We start from the raw sequence: 17,500 nt of genomic DNA, 5'->3' as shown, positions 1-17,500 counted from the left end.
GCACCCTCACCAGCTGTTTGTTTCCCATTTGGAGAGAAATAATGTGTGGATGTCATTTCGGACATTTTGGCGCTCACGCGAAATGACACAAAGTAACAAAGTCGGAGGGAAACAAAGTAGCCTCTCACTCGCTGCCTGTGGGTGGGAACCGGCTTAGGGCTGTCTGTCTGTCCATCTGTCTGTCCCTCGCTCCAATTGGATAAGGCCACACCGGCCCGGTGGCCAATCGTTGCCTCTTGTGGCGAGGTATATGTACGGCTCTCGAAGTGGCGAGCGGCTCATTCAGACTTTCTGTGACTTTCTCAAGCTACCAATATGAGCGGAAGAGGCAAAACGACTAGTTACCGGAGTGTAACTCCAGTTCTATGAGTGGAGCGGAGCCCCATAGGGGAGCTATGCTCCTAGTGGTTTACCCTCTGCCCTAAGGCAGACGCAGCCTGAAACAAAATTATGCACACACCTACAGCCAATAGGAGTACAGGTGTCCCTATATAAGGAACCCCGTTCCCTCAATCTGCCTCCCGAGATATTATCTTCAGCGAGACTAGAGAGGGTCGGTAGGGCCTTAAGTCCTATGGGGCTCCGCTCCACTCATAGAACTGGAGTTACACTCCGGTAACTAGTCGTTCTATATCGTGGAGCTCCGCCCCATAGGGGAGCTATGCTCCTAGTGGTTTAAGGCGGAGCGAAACGCTCCAAAATGTACTCCCTGCCGAGCCTAACACTTCCCATTAAAAAATGCAAAGGTCAAGCCCAGCAATGGCTGCAACCAATTCCCGCAGTACTGCGACTAAAAACCCATCAAGGCGTCACAATATACCGCGTCATCGGTTATAGACCCGCCCCATCTAGCTCAATGACAATGTCAATGGCTGTTGGGCAGATCAATAGAATAGACGCCGTGCTAATCTGACTAGCAGATATCCGTGCCTCAATATTCTATGGAACAAAATATACCAGTCATACTAAACTGAACCTCAGATAGATGACCTCACATTCTGTCCACTCAGTACATGTTTCTATATGCTGACACTGTCAGCCAGGAGACATGCCACAGAATATGCTCTTCATCCAAAGCGGACCTGATAGAGATCAGTCTATCATCCTGCTTCTCCCTCCTCTACCTCAAGATTCTCCTTCAGCTGTGCTGAGTGCAATCGAGATTGGAGTTTAAAAGGCTTATTCCTGACATAAGTCTTCCTAACCAGAGCGGACCTGATTGGAACCTGTCCAAGGTCCTGCTCTGTCCTCTCTTTCTAGCTCAAGAACGCCTTTCAGCTCTGCTGAAATTCGATCGAACAAAAGAGTTAGAAAACATGTCCATAATATGTTACTTCTAATAAAAGTGGACTTATGAACTTATTCACAATCCTGCTTTCTTTCTCTGTTCTGCTCAAGATCTCCCTTCAGCCACGCTGAGTGCCGACCGAGCCAAAGAGTTAGAAGACATATCCAACAGATAGAAACGGATAAAAGGAGACGGTGTCGACCATGACGCTGCTCTACAAATATCCTCTACCTCTGTTCCTCTGAAAAGAGCAGTAGAAGCTGCTACTCCACGAGTGGAGTGCGCTCTAATACCCTGAGGCGGTTGTTGCCCCGCCGCCTCGTACGCCGTCTCAATGCCTTCACAAAGCCAATGAGACAAACGCTGTTTTGAAAGTGGTCTACCCAATGCAGCCGCACCGTGACACACAAACAGCTGAGGTGATGACCTAACCGCCTCTGTGCGCCTAACGTAACACGCCAAAGCGCGTACTGGGCACAGACAGTGAAGCTTTTCCTCACTCCTCTCCCCGTGAGGAGGGGGATGAAAAGCCCACAATTCCACGATCTGCGATCTATATGCACTGTTAATAACCTTCGGCACAAATGCCGGGTTAGGACGTAACACCGCTCTGCTCAGATCGCCATTAATGGCTAGGCAGTCGGGTCTCGTCGACAGTGCACACAAATCGCTGACTCGTTTAGCAGTAGTCAAGGCGAGCAACAGCGCCGTCTTGATAGACAGCATCTTGAGGGGTATTTGATTCAATGGCTCGAACGGCGACTTACATAGCGCTTCGAGAACCAATGCCAAATCCCACTTGGGCAGCGTAGCTCTAGGCCTTGGCCTAAGCCGTCGCGTTCCCAATAGGAAACGTTTCACTAACGGGTGAGTGAACACACTTTTTCCGTTAAACCCTTCATGACCAGCTGAAATTGCCGCTGCAAACACTCGAATAGTGGAGGGCGATTTCTGCTTATCAAACATAGACTGTAGGAATGAGAGCACACTCTCTACCTGACAGCTCATGGGGTCCACGTCCTGTGTATCACACCATCGTGAGAAAACATTCCATCTGCTGGTATACAACCTGCAAGTGGAACCGGCTCTTGCGCCCTGTATTGTTCTGATCACTGCATCAGACAACCCACGGCGCTTTAACCTGTCCCATTCAGGAACCAAGCCTTCAGTGGTTGGCCGATTATGGGCCATTGCCCTATCGAGCCTCCCGCCTGAATCAACGCGTCTCGTCGATGTGGAATTGGCCAGGGTGGCGCAATCAACATCTGACTCATCTCTGCAAACCACGGAGCCCCCGGGCGATCGGGCGCTATCAGTATCACTGACAGCCCCTCTGACCTCACCCTGGCTAGCAGTGGGAGAATGCAAGACAGCGGAGGGAATGCATACAGGAGAACTCTCGGCCACGGGTAGTGCGCGAATGCGTCTCTTCCCAATGGCGGTTCGTCCTGGTTCCTCAGAGAGAACCATAGGGGACACTGCGCGTTCACACGTGACGCGAACAGGTCCACCTCGGCTCTCCCGAATTGTTCCCAAATCTGTAGAACAATGTCCGGGTGCAGACACCACTCGTCGTCTCGAGGACCCCCTCTTGACATGATGTCTGCCCCTACGTTCAAGTAGCCCGGAATGTGTGCTGCTCTCAACGAGCGAAGGTGCTTGTGAGCCCACAGCCACAATTCCACTGCCGCCCGATGAAGGGCAGGAGACCTGACCCCTCCCTGGCGGTTTATGTGAGCCACTGTGGTTCGGTTGTCTGACCAGACCAGCACATCGCGACCCCGAAGGGTAGACGCGAAGTGGGTCAAGACCAGTCTCACCGTTTCCAACTCTAGGAGGTTGATGTGACGACCTGATTGAGGCCATGCACCTCCTATCGCTTGAGACTGACATGTCCCTCCCCATCCAGTCAGAGAGGCATCTGTAAACACTGGAATGTAGGATGACACCTTGCCCATCGGGACTCCGTGCGTGAGAACGCACGGGTTCCGCCAATAGTCCAAGTCTGCTCTTAGCGAGAGAGGAACCACCACCAACCGATGACGTTGACGCACTGGGTCTAGTCTTAGTTGGGCGAACCACCGCTGTGCTTTGCGCATGTGCAGAAGCCCTAGCGGGACCACAGAGTGGGCTGCCGACATGAGACCCAAAAGTGACATGATCGATAGCGCCGTTACTGTGTGATTCGGACGACACTTCCTCAGGGCTAGCAACAATGCTGCCCTTCGAGGGTCCGAAATTCGCGCCCTCATCATAACAGTGTCTAACTGTAGTCCCAAGTAGACAATCTGATGACTGGGCCAAGGTGCGCTCTTTTTCCAATTCACAGCAAACCCCAGACGCGTGAGATGCATCACTGTCTGTGTCGTGTGTGTGAACGCCAGCTCTGCTGACGGGGCGAGAATCAACAGGTCGTCTAGGTAGGCTAATAGCCTTATCCCTTGACGACGCAGCGGTTCCAATGCCGCCTCCACACATTTGGAAAACGTCCGAGGTGCCAGGGCGTACCCAAACGGCATCCTCGTGAACTCGTACGCCACCCCTTGAAAGGCGAACCGCAGAAACTTTCTGTGACGCGATTGTATCGGCACATGAAAGTACGCGTCCTTTAGGTCTATGCTTGTACAAAAATCTCCCTTCTGAACACATTCCAGTAGGCGTTTTGTCGTCAGCATTCGGAAGGGCCGTTTGGTTATGCTCTCGTTGAGAATGCGTAAATCCAAAATCGGCCTCACTCCCCCCGTCTTTTTTGGCACTAGGAAATAGGGCGAGTAAAGCCCCTTGTTCCTTTGCTCCCGGGGAACTACTGTGACCGCCTCCTTCGCCAAAAGTTCCGTAATCTCTGATTTCAGAGCGGCTACTTTGTCTGGCGTTTTCATCACCGTTTCCACCACTCCCTTGAACGGGGGTGGGGTTCGGCGGAATTGGAGGGCATAACCCTTCTCTAACGTCTGTTCTAGCCAGCGTGAGAGGGTACAGCTTTGACGCCACTGCCAGCAATGCATGGAAAGCGGGTGCGCACGAAGCTGTGGTGCATCCAGTAGGAAGGACCTGTATTCCTCTATGGCCCTTGCCGCCGCTATTCCCCAACACTGGGTTGGTGGAATAGCCCAAGGCGGGCCCCCCTTGAAAGGGAGAGGACACATCAGCTCGTTCTGGGTGAGTCGGGGGCTTTGATACGTTGGTTACGACCGTAACTCCAGTAATCTTGCCCTCCGTGAACGCAGCACGGGTCTGAACTGCGCTGTCTGAGGTACTGGCCTGAGACAGAGCGCTCTGCCCGGAAAGCGATTGCGTCATCATGTCATTGTCTGACTGAGACTGCCGCTTAACATGAGACCTATCCTTTACAGAATTCAATAGAACCTGAAAGGTGTGATCTCTGACTGACACCACACGGTGGCGCCACAATGCTTCTTTACTGGTCTTAGGCGGCTGCTCAGCGACACACTCCATGTGTGGCGAGCTGCGCTCATAGCCATGGGCATTGATACGTTCAGAACAATTTGGAGGCGTCCATACCTTGGAGGTATTCCCGCTCTCCGTGAACGTCGCACAGGTCTGATCTGCGTTGACTGAGGCATTGGCCTGCAGCAAGGCGTCATTCCCAGCTAACGGCAGCGCCTTCATGTCACATTGGGACAGAGGCATTTGCCTGCTATGTGAGACCTTTACTGCAGAGCTCCTAGGAGTCTGCAGTAAGAGATCTTTATTAGGTGAGCTAAGGCTGTGCCTTGCTACCTTTACCCTTTTCCTCTCTTGAGCGCGCTCAGCTACACACTCTAAGTGGGTTGAACTACACTCAAGATGGTGAGGGAGAGACATAGAACGTGAAGTGTTCTTAACCTTATGGAATAAAAGTCCTTCTTTGACAGTGTCAATGAGAATCATCTCTTTATTCACATAGTTATAAAAACAGCCCTCCACGCCCTGAACAGTGGGGTGGGGGGGAACAGTAGGCCTCTCTGCGTCACGCGCCGGGCCGTCTTCTGCTCTCTCCCCCTCGCCTCGTCAGAGGTGCCGCCTTTTCTGGGACACCTTCTGGTGCTTCCAGGCTGGCCTCTGGACGACCTCCTTCTCCGGCGGGACCGACGTTGTCACCGTTGCTGCTGGAGGGGCCGAGCCCGCTCTCCCGCTGCTCTGGGTGTGCGCCTGTCGCCTGGCCCTTCGCCTCCCAGCTGACTTGTTGGGGGCGTTGGAGGTGGACGGGTTGGTTGGGGCTCTGCTGGCCTTCATTGCCAGTGGCAAATGTTTCGCCAGGTGCCTCCTCTCCTCGTCCAGTTTGGCGATGCGTTCGGTAGCGTCCTTCACAGCGAGGCCAAATAGCCCTTCGCTGGAGACGGGGGCGTTGAGCAAGGATGCCCTGTCGGTCTCCTTCATGGCCGTCATGGACAGCCAGAGGTGCCGCTCCGTGACCACCGAGGTGGCCATGGTCCTGCCCGCACATATCGCCACTGCTTGCGTCAGGTGGAGTATGGCTCCAGAAACCCTGGAGGCCTCCTCCACTTCCTCGCCGGTCAACTCTGACCTGCCCGTTGTGAGACGGGACAGGGAGGCCGCGAGGAGGGCGATGTTGTTCGCCGCTGCAACGCTCTGGGCTCCCAGCGTGAAGGATTTCTCAGCCAATTGGGCTGTGAACCTGTCCCTCTGTGCTGGCAGGGTGGCCTTCTTGGAGGCTGCCCAGGGACTCGAACCCGGCACTAGGTACGCCGTCATGGCGCCTTCGAGCCTGGGGATTCCCTTAGCTGCCCACTCGTATCCAGCCACTCTGGTGAATGGGGTGTACACTCTGGCCGGCGAACGCGCCGCCAGAGGTGCCCCCCACGAGCCCTCGACATATTTGCCCAGAGAGGGCAAGGCTGGAGCCATTGGCTCAGCCGCCCTTCTTGGCACGGAGTAGGGGCCGCCCTCCATCAAATCCACCTCCATTGGAGGGGGAGTTGGGGGCAGCGCGATCTCCAGTCGAGTGGCCGCCCTCTCAATGAGTCCGGGAAAGTCCGAACGCAGAGAGGCGGCCGCGAAGGACAGAGCTTCTGACCTAACAGAGCTCATGTCATCTCCGCACAGGGAACCTTCAGACCTCACGCTTTCCGTAGGAAAGGGGGTCTTAAAGGCTGGCGCCAGAGCTCCAGATTGCCCCATTGGGACATCCGGCTCGGCGCTCTCCCTGTCATCCTCTGACTCAGCATTGTCCGCTGATGCCTCTGAATCAGAGGCGAGCACGGACATTACGTCGTCGAGAGGGACCTCCTCCTTAAAAAACGCCCAGCGCTGCTTTCTCTCCTTCATAGGAAGGAGAGCGCAGGAGGCGCAATTAGGAGGGTTGCCGAGACCTTCCTTGGCATGCAGCGGTCCCAAACACACGAAACATAGGTCGTGGGGGTCCGTAGTAGCCATGGCGGTACAGCGGCATAGGGCCCTGAGAAGGGCCTTTGGGGGTGGATAACTTGGCGTGCTCATTTAGAAGACGTTGACGGCTGGCAGTCAACGACGAAATTCTTCTTGAGTCTTCTAGGCTTCTTCACTCTAGTCCAGTCGCTGAAGATAATGGGAGGCAGATTGAGGGAACGGGGTTCCTTATATAGGGACACCTGTACTCCTATTGGCTGTAGGTGTGTGCATAATTTTGTTTCAGGCTGCGTCTGCCTTAGGGCAGAGGGTAAACCACTAGGAGCATAGCTCCCCTATGGGGCGGAGCTCCACGATATAGAACGATTAGTTACCGGAGTGTAACTCCAGTTCTATGAGTGGAGCGGAGCCCCATAGGGGAGCTATGCTCCTAGTGGTTTACCCTCTGCCCTAGGGCAGAACAGCCTGAAGCAAATTTATGCACACACCTACAGCCAATAGGAGTACAGGTGTCCCTATATAAGGAACCCCGTTCCCTCAATCTGCCTCCCGAGATATTATCTTCAGCGAGACTAGATAGGGTCGGTAGGGCCTTAAGTCCTATGGGGCTCCGCTCCACTCATAGAACTGGAGTTACACTCCGGTAACTAATCGTTCTATATCGTGGAGCTCCGCCCCATAGGGGAGCTATGCTCCTAGTGGTTTAAGGCGGAGCGAAACGCTCCAAAATGTACTCCCTGCCGAGCCTAACACTTCCCATTAAAAAATGAAAAAATGTCAAGCCCAGCAATGGCTGCAACCAATTCCCGCAGTACTGCGACTAATGAACCCATTAAGGCGTCACAATATACCGCGTCATTGGTTATAGACCCGCCCCATCTATCTCAATGGCAATGCCAATGGCTAGTGGGCAGATCAACAGAATAGACGCCATGCTAAACTGTACCAGCAGCTAGCCGTGCCTCAATATTCTGTGACAACACTATCGTCCACTAATGTAATGACCTTAGTCACTCTACATTAAGTGTCCAACAGACCGCCTTACTCACTCTATGGAACCCATAGATTAGTAGGCAGGAACAAAATATAAAAGTCATACTATCTGAATCAGATAGATGACCTCACATTCTGTCAGTTCAATACATGTCTCTATGTACTGACCCTGAGTCAAGAGACATGCCACAGATAGCCTTTCATTCGAAGCGGACCTGATAGAGACCTGTCTATCGTCCTGCTTCTCTTTCCTCTAACTCAAGATTCTCTTTCAGCTATGCTGAGTACAATCGAGCTTGAAAGTTGAAAAGCCTATTCTTAACATAACACGTTTTCCTAACCAAAGCGGACCTGATTGGAACCTGTCCAAGGTCCTGCTCTGTCCTCTCTTTTTTAGCTCAAAATCGCCTTTCAGCTCTGCTGAAAGCCGACCGAGCTAAAGAGTTGGAAAACCGTGCCATAATATGTTCCTTCTAATAAAAGCGGATTTATGAACATGGTCACAATCCTGCTTTCTTTCTCTGTTCCTCCTCAAGATCTCCCTTCAGCCACGCTGAGTACAGATCGAGCCAAAGAGTTAGAAGACATATCCAACAGATAGAAACGAATAAAAGGAGACGGTGTTGACCAAGACGCCGCTCTACAAATATCCACTACCTCTGTACCTCTGAAGAGGGCAGTAGAAGCTGCTACTCCACGAGTGGAATGCGCTTTAATACCCTGAGGCGGTTGTTGCCCGGCCGCCTCGTACGCCGTCTCAATGCCTTCACAAAGCCAATGAGACAATCGCTGTTTTGAAAGTGGTCTACCCAATGCAGCCGCACCGTGACACACAAACAGCTGAGGCGATGACCTAATCGCTGCTGTGCGCTCAACGTAACACGCCAAAGCGCGTACTGGGCACAGACAATGAAGCTTTTCCTCACTCCTCTCCCCATGGGGAGGGGGATAAAAAGCCCACAGTTCCACGGTCTGTGATCTATATGCACTGTTAATAACCTTCGGCACAAATGCCGGGTTGGGACGTAACACCGCTCTGCTCAAATCGCCATTAATGGCAAGGCAGTCGGGTCTCGTCGACAGTGCACTCAAATCACTGACCCGCTTAGCGGTAGTCAAGGCGAGCAACAGCGCCGTCTTGATAGACAGCATTTTGAGGGGTATTTGATTCAATGGCTCGAACGGCGACTTACATAGCGCTTCGAGAACCAAAGCCAAATCCCATCGGGGCAGCGTAGCTCTAGGCATTGGCCTAAGCCGTCGCGTTCCCAATAAAAAACGTTTCACTAATGGATGACTAAACAGGTTCTTCCCGTTAAACCCTTCATGACCAGCTGAAATTGCCGCTGCAAACACTCGAATGGTGGAGGGCGATTTCTGCTTATCAAACATAAACTGCAGGAATGAGAGCACACTCTCTACCTGACAGCTCATGGGGTCTACGTCCTGTGTGTTACACCACTGTGAGAAAACATTCCATCTGCTCGTGTACATCCTGGAAGTGGAACTGGCCCTAGCGCTCTGTATGGTTCTGATCACTGCATCAGATAACCCACGGCGCTTTAACCTGTCCCGTTCAGGAACCAAGCCCTCAGTGGTTGGCCGATTATGGGCCACTGCCCTATCGAGCCTCCCGCCTGGCTCAACGCGTCTCGTCGATGTGGAATTGTCCAAGGTGGCACAATCAACATCTGACTCATCTCTGCAAACCACGGAGCCCCCGGGCGATCGGGCGCTATCAGTATCACTGTTAGCTCCTCTGATCTCACCCTGGCTAGCAGTGGGAGAATGCAAGACAGCGGAGGGAATGCATACAGGAGAACTTTCGGCCACGGGCAGTGCGCGAATGCGTCTCTTCCCAATGGCGGCTCGTCCTGTTGTCTCAGGGAGAACCATAGGGGACACTGCGCGTTCACACGTGACGCGAACAGATCCACCTCGGCTCTCCCGAATTGTTCCCAAATTTGGAGAACAATGTCTGGGTGCAGACACCACTCGTCGTCTCGAGGACCCCCTCTTGACATGAGATCTGCCCCTACGTTCAAGTAGCCCGGAATGTGCGCTGCTCTCAACGAGCGAAGGTGCTTGTGAGCCCACAGCCACAATTCCTCTGCCGCCCTGTGGAGGGCAGGAGACCTGACCCCTCCCTGGCGATTTATGTGAGTTACTGTGGTCCGGTTGTCTGACCAAACCAACACATCGCGACCCCGAAGGGTAGACGCGAAGTGGTTCAGAACCAGTCGAACCGTCTCCAACTCCAAGAGGTTTATGTGCCGACCTGATTGAGGCCATGCACCACCTATCGCTTGAGACTGACATGTCCCTCCCCATCCAGTCAGACAGGCATCTGTATACACTGGAATGTAGGATGACACCCTGCCCATCGGGACTCCGTGCGTGAGAACGCACGGGTTCCTCCAATAGTCCAGGTCTGCTCTTAGCGAGAGAGGAACCACCACCAACCGATGACGTTGACGCACTGGGTCTAGTCTTAGTTGGGCGAACCACCGCTGTGTTCTGCGCATGTGCAGAAGCCCCAGCGGTACCACAGAGTGGGCTGCCGACATGAGACCCAAAAGTGACATGATCGATAGCGCCGTTACTGTGTGATTCGGACGACACTTCCTCAGGGCTAGTACCAATGCTGCCCTTCGAGGGTCCGAAACTCGCGCCCTCATCATTACAGTGTCTAGCTGTAGTCCCAGGTAGACTATCTGATGACTGGGCCAGGGTGCGCTCTTTTTCCAATTCACAGCGAACCCCAGACGCGTGAGATGAATCACTGTCTGTGTCGTGTGCATGAACGCCAGCTCTGCTGACGGGGCGAGAACTAGCAGGTCGTCTAGGTAGGCTAATATCCTTATCCCTTGACGACGCAGCGGTTCCAATGCCGCCTCCACACATTTGGAAAAAGTTCGAGGTGCCAGGGCGTACCCAAACGGCATCCTCGTGAACTCGTACGCCACCCCTTGAAAGGCGAACCGCAGAAACTTTCTGTGGCGAGATTGAATCGGCACATGAAAGTACGCGTCCTTTAGGTCTATGCTCGTACAAAAGTCTCCCTTCTGGACACATTCCAGTAGACGTTTTGTCGTCAGCATTCGGAAGGGCCGTTTGGTTATGCTTTCGTTTAGAATGCGTAAATCCAAAATCGGCCTCACTCCCCCCGTCTTTTTGGGCACTAGGAAATAAGGCGAATAGAGCCCTTTGTTCCTCTGCTCTCGGGGAACTACTGTGACCGCCTCCTTCGCCAAAAGTTCCGTGATCTCTGACATCAGAGCGGCTACTTTGTCCGGCGTTTTCATCACCGTTTCCACTACTCCCCGAAACGGGGGTGGGGTTCGGCGGAATTGGAGGGCATAACCCTTCTCTAACGTCTGTTCTAGCCAGCGTGAGAGGGTACAGCTTTGTCGCCACTGCCAACAATGCAGAGAGAGCGGGCGTGCACGAAGCTGTGGTACATTCAGTAGGAAGGACCTGTATTCCTCTATGGCCCTCGCCGCCGCTATTCCCCAGCACTGAGTTGGTGGAATAGCCCAGGGTGGGCCCCCCTCGAAAGGGAGAGGAAACATCAGCTGGTTCTGTGTGAGTCGGAGGCCTTGATACGATAGTTACGCCTGTAACTCCAGTAATCCGGCCCTCCGTGAACGCAGCACGGTTCTGAACTGCGCTGTCTGAGGCATTAACCTGAGACGGCGCGCTCTCCCCGAATAGCGATTGCATCATCAAGTCATTGTCTGACTGAGGCTGTCGCTTGCCTTGAGACCCATCCATTACAGCACTCATCTGAGTCTGAAAGGTGTGATCTCTGGCTGGTACCACACGGTGGTGCCATAATACCTCCTTACTGGTCTCATGCGTCTGCTCTACAACACACTCAGTGAGTGGTGGGCTGCGCTCAGAGCCATGGGTATTGATACGTTCGTGATAGACCGGAGGCGTCCATACCTTGGTTACACCTGTAACTCTGGTAATCCCGCTCTCCGTGAACGTCGCACGGGTCTGAACTGCGCCGGCTGAGGCATTAGCCTGCAGCAAGGCGTTCTTCCCGGCTAGCGGCTGCGCCTTCATGTCACATTGGGACATAGGCGGCTGCCTGCTATGTGAGACCTTTACTACAGAGCTCCTAGGAGTCTGTAGTAAATGATCTTTATTAGGTAAGCTAAGGCTGCGCCCTGCTACCTCTTCCCTTTTCCTCTCCTGAGCGCGCTCAGCAACGCACTCTAGGTGGGTTGAGCTACACTCAGGATGGTGGGGGGATACCATAGAACGTGAAGTGTTCTGTACCTTATGGAATAAACGTCTTTCATTGACAATGTCAGTGAGACTCCGCTCTTTATTCACATAAAATAAAACGCCCTCCACGCCCTGAACAGTGGGGTGGGGGGGAACAGTAGGCTCTTGAGCGTCGTACGCCGGGCCATCTCCCGTTCTCGCCCCCTCGCCTCGTCACAAGTGCCGTCTCTTCTGGGAGGCCTTTCGGTGCTGCCAGTCCGGCTTCGTGACAACCTCTCTGGTCGGCGGGACCGCTGCTGCCACCTTCGCTGCCGGAGGGGCCGAGCCCGCTCTCTTGCCGCCTTCGGTGGGCGCCTGCCGCCTGGCCCGTCGCCTCCCTGCTCTGCTGGGGGCGTTCGAGGTGGACGGAGCTGTCGGAGCTTTGCTGGCTTTCATCGCCAGTGGCAGATGTCTAGCCAGATGCTTCCTCTCCTCGTCCAGCTTGGCAATCCTTTCCGTGGCGTCCTTCACAGCGAGGCCAAATAGCCCTTCGCTGGAGACGGGGGCGTTGAGCAATGAAGCTCTGTCAGTCTCCTTCATGGCTGTCATGGACAGCCAGAGGTGTCTTTCCATGACCACCGAAGTGGCCATGGTCCTGCCCGCACAGATGGCTACCGCCTGTGTCAGGTGGAGAATAGCTCCAGAAATCCTGGAGGCCTCCTCCACCTCCTCGCTAGTCAACTCAGACCTTCCTGTCGTAAGACGGGATAGGGAGGCTGCGAGGATGGCGATGTTATTTGCCGCCGCTACGCTCTGAGCTCCCAGCGTGAAGGATTTCTCAGCCAAAGTGGCTGTGAACCTGTCCTTCTGCGCTGGCAGAGTGGCCTTCTTGGAGGCGGCCCAGGGACTCGAACCCGGCACTAAGAACGCCGTCATGGCGCCTTCGAGCCTGGGGATTCCCCTAGCTGCCCACTCGTATCCGTTCACTCTGGTGAATGGGGTGTACGCCCTGGCCGGCGAACGCGCCGCCAGGGGTGTCCCCCACGAGCCCTCGACATATTTACCAAGGGAGGGCAATGCTGGAGCCATTGGCTCCGCTGCTCTCCTTGGTTTCGAGTAAGGGCCGCCCTCCATCAGATCCACCTCCATAGGGAGGGGAGCTGGGGGCAGCGCAATCTCCAGTCGTTTGGTCGCCTTCTCAATGAGTTCCGGAAAGTCGGAACGCAGAGAGGCTGCTGCGAAGGACAGGGCTTCTGACCTAACAGAGCCCATGTCGTCATCGCACAAGGATCCCTCAGACCTCACGCTCTCTGCTAGAGAGGGGGTCTTGAAGGCAGGTGCCGGAGTATGAGATTGTCCCACTGGAACATCCCTCTCGGCGCCCTCCTTGTCATCCTCCGATTCTGCACTGTCCTCAGATATCTCCGAAGCGGAGGCGAGTGTGGACAGGGCATCATCCAGAGGGACGTCCTCTCTAAAAAACGCCCAGCGCTGCTTCCTCTCCTTCACAGGAAGGAGGGCGCAGGAGGCGCAATTAGGAGGGATGTCGAGACCTTCCTTGGCGTGTTGCGGTCCCAAGCACACGAAACATAGGTCGTGGGGGTCCGTAACGGCCATGGTAGTACATCGACAAAGGGCCCTGAAAAGGGCCTTTGGGGGTGGATATGATGGTGTGCTCATTTTAGGAAGACGTTGATGGCTGGATATCAACGACGAAAATCTTCCTGAGTCTTCTTAGGCTTCTTCACTCGTCCAGTCGCTGAAGATAATGGGAGGCAGATTGAGGGAACGGGGTTCCTTATATAGGGACACCTGTACTCCTATTGGCTGTAGGTGTGTGCATAAATTTGCTTCAGGCTGTTCTGCCCTAGGGCAGAGGGTAAACCACTAGGAGCATAGCTCCCCTATGGGGCGGAGCTCCACGATATAGAACCGGAGGCAAGGCCAGGGCGAAGGCAAAGACCCGTTCATCCCGTGCTGGCCTCCAGTTCCCCGTGGGCCGTGTGCACAGGCTGCTGCGCAAAGGCAACTACGCCGAGCGTGTGGGCGCTGGCGCACCAGTCTACCTGGCCGCCGTACTCGAGTACCTGACTGCTGAGATCCTGGAGTTGGCCGGCAACGCTGCCCGTGACAACAAGAAGACTCGTATCATCCCCCGTCACCTGCAACTGGCCGTCCGTAACGACGAGGAGCTGAACAAACTGCTCGGCGGTGTGACCATCGCTCAGGGTGGTGTGCTGCCCAACATCCAGGCAGTCCTACTCCCCAAGAAGACCGAGAAGGCAGTCAAAGCCAAGTAAATTCGCTACTGCGACTTCAACTTGACTACTCAACCCCCAAAGGCTCTTTTAAGAGCCAACCACCTAGCTCTCCAAAAGCGCAAAGTACCTTTCTATGACCGCAATACATTGAGTGGGTGTATACACAACTATTTCGACATTCTGTGCCCACATGAGGCCTTGCATGAACAACAACACCTACTTGGCCTCATTTGCCATAGCAGGCTAGCATTAGATGATACGTGCCTATAAGCTGTCACTCTTGACTTTGGCGACTATTATTGCGCGTAAAGGGCCGGCGGCGTCCTATTGCGCATAAAGGGCCGGCGGCGTCCTATTGCGCGCGCACCGGGAGTTTGAGTTTTGGAGAGGCCGGGCCTCCCGTCCAATGGCCAACGGAGGAGGCCTGCGAAACGGGCCAATCGGGGTGGTGGGGAGATGGTGTCCAATCAGCAGGCGCCACTGCCGGCTTTATAAACTTCACATAGGCATTTCGAGGCTATACTCCCGACTGTCAGAGCAGCGCCATGGCCAGAACCAAGCAAACCGCTCGCAAATCCACCGGTGGCAAAGCCCCCAGGAAGCAGCTCGCCACTAAGGCTGCTCGCAAGAGTGCCCCGGCCACCGGCGGTGTGAAGAAGCCTCACCGTTACAGGCCCGGCACCGTGGCTCTGAGAGAGATCCGTCGTTACCAGAAGTCCACTGAGCTACTCATCCGCAAGCTGCCCTTCCAGCGCCTGGTGCGAGAAATCGCCCAGGACTTCAAGACCGACCTGCGCTTCCAGAGCTCCGCCGTGATGGCCCTACAGGAGGCTAGCGAGGCTTACCTGGTCGGCCTGTTCGAGGACACCAACCTGTGCGCCATCCACGCCAAGCGGGTGACCATCATGCCCAAGGACATCCAGCTGGCCCGCCGTATTCGCGGAGAGCGCGCATAAATGAGGATGACCTGAACTCGAATATCCCCCAAAGGCTCTTTTAAGAGCCACCTCCATATTTCCATCAAAAAGGCACAATTGTTCCATGTATACACGCACCTCTACATTAGCCACCATGTATGTTGTTCACTAACACGTCTAAAAGCTACGTATTGCACCTTTTTAGTTGCCTGAAGTCTAGCTTCAATGTTTGTGTGTGTATATACACAACCATCTGGCATCATCCACTTCCTTTGAACTATATAGTAACACAGTAAAATGCTTTACAAAGGAGGGGAAAAAGAAACGAGTGATAATATAGGCCGAATAGTAACAAGAATTGTGTTCAGATGAATAATTGACACTATTAGTTGTGTGTAATAATAGCCTTGCATGCAGTCCAGAAAAAACATTGCATGCCAACTTACTTTGAAAGTCCCATGTTGCAGTGCTGCTGAGAGACTCATGCAGAGGCCCAAACTTTACAATGGAGCACGGAGGCCATCTTGTGGTTAAATGTGGGTACTGCACCTCATGGTGAGTCCCTTTCAGCATTTGCTCTTTAGGCCAGCGTTTCCCAAACGCGGTCCTGGGGTCCACAAGGGGTGCGCGTTTTGCGTTTTGCCCTAGCACTCCACAACTGATTCTAATACTCCCAGCTTGATGATGATGAGTTGATTATTTGAATCAGCTGTGTAGTGCTAGGGCAAAAACTCCCAAAATGTGGCCCGAGTTTGGGAAACCCTGCTTTAGGCTAATACTAGCCTATTAGGATGACTTGGTTCGATCGCTTTAATGGCAACTGCTGAACTCTGGTTTCACTAATTACTTGTCCCAGGTCACCATTATGAATCCAATAGCAAAACAAATGTTTCAAAATAGCTCAATAGTGAAAAAAGGCCAGGAAATGATGGGTTCTCAGCAATATTTCACCAACAACCAATCACTATTCACGCATAGACATTAGGATCATCAACAAATATTCCTAAGTCATACTACAAAAGGGTTGTAACGAAATGGATTTGTCTGTTCAATGCAAGTTCAACGTCAAAGAAAAAGTGCATCACCACAACAAACGTGTCTTTAGATACACTGTAAAAAATGACTTTGTGGAATGTACTCAAGCTATTACAGTCAACAAAAGCACACGTCATATTGTTGAGTAGATCTTTTTGCTTGTTTTTATGAGTAGATAAGCTTGAGTAAGTTGAGTTGATGTGGTCCAATACATTGAGTAAAGATGATAGAGACGTAAAAAGGATTATATTACGTTGATTCGACTCAAATAGACATTGTGTTATTTTACCTGAATGATTCATCCTATTATGTATTTAGACCAACTTACTTTGGATTCACTCAATCACATCCCTTAAGAGAAAAGGTATCCGGACACCGGGAATCCATTTATTTAAACATCAACGGTTTGCAAAACATCTGTTATTATGAGTTGACAAATTACGTAATTGCAATCAACACTGCAGGTAAATCATGATTGCTGCAGGTAGGCAACACCGTAGAAATAGGAACTACAACACTAACAACAAGTGACATTTACTCCTGATGTACTGACTGACCTGTTGCAACCTCTACAACCACTGTGCTTATTATTTGACCCTGCTGGTCATCTATGAACGTTTGAACATCTTGGAGAAAAATGTGTGAAACCACTGCCTATATGAGGAGCTGTCGTTGTTTGTTTTATTACCACATACTTATGGAAATTGCACCGGTTGAGAGATGATGGCTCTCTTGTGCCTACGGTGAAGGGTACTTCTGATCCAGCAGGTGGTGCTAAGATCCCTCCCTATATGACTTGAATGATGAGTTGATTTATTCCTTATAGCTCCTAATGATTTTAAGGCCAGTGTTGGCAAACATTACTTGTGCTCCAGCAGGTGGCCATGACATCCCTCCCTATATGACTTGACTGACCAGTTAGTTGATGGACTCCTTATAGCTCCTAATGATTTTAAGGCCAGTGTTGGCAAACATGACTTCTGCTCCAGCAGGTGGCCATGAAATCCCCCCCTATATGACTTGACTGACCAGGTAGTTGATGGACTCCTTATAGCTCTTAATGATCTCAAGTGTCTGTGTTTTTATGTGGTTAGGAGTTTTGCTCACTGCGTGTCCCCCTTCCATTTCAGTGTTTCCCAACTCCAGCGGTAGAGTAGGCTACCCCCAACAGGACCCATTTTTCTTGTAGGCCTGGACAGCCACAGCTGATTGAACAACCTGTCACCTAAATTACCAAGTCCTCAATGAGTAGAATCAGGTGCAACAACAACAACAACAACAACAACAATATGAGGAGAGGGACACAGTGTACTAGCTGATCTCCCAGTTGTCACAGTTTGGCCTTGTGTTCCACATAGCCTATATCAGTATTTGAGTATGTTTCCCGCGCACGTTAGTTGCTTTCACGTCATCTTTGAAATCGCTCCTCCCTAGTCCCCTAG

At 52.7% G+C, this 17,500-nt stretch overlaps 1 protein-coding gene across 1 annotated transcript in view; it reads left to right on the top strand.

The window, feature by feature from the left end:
• Positions 1-13,460: 13,460 nt before the first annotated feature.
• The window catches only part of LOC311122485 (histone H2B-like), a gene marked incomplete at both ends in the record, with an annotated part of 5,567 nt that continues 1,527 nt past the window's right edge, over positions 13,461-17,500 (top strand). Inside the window, one exon of the mRNA XM_084196830.1 lies at positions 13,461-13,515. Within this exon, the coding sequence (XP_084052956.1) occupies positions 13,461-13,515 (55 nt within the window). The remainder of the gene's footprint in view (positions 13,516-17,500) is intronic.

The sequence above is a fragment of the Coregonus lavaretus genome (genome assembly GCF_964263955.1).
Source record: "Coregonus lavaretus genome assembly, contig: HAP1_SCAFFOLD_3286, whole genome shotgun sequence".
NCBI lineage: Eukaryota > Metazoa > Chordata > Actinopteri > Salmoniformes > Salmonidae > Coregonus > Coregonus lavaretus.
Note: the sequence above shows the minus strand (reverse complement) of the source record. Positions and strands in the feature narration are given on the sequence as shown.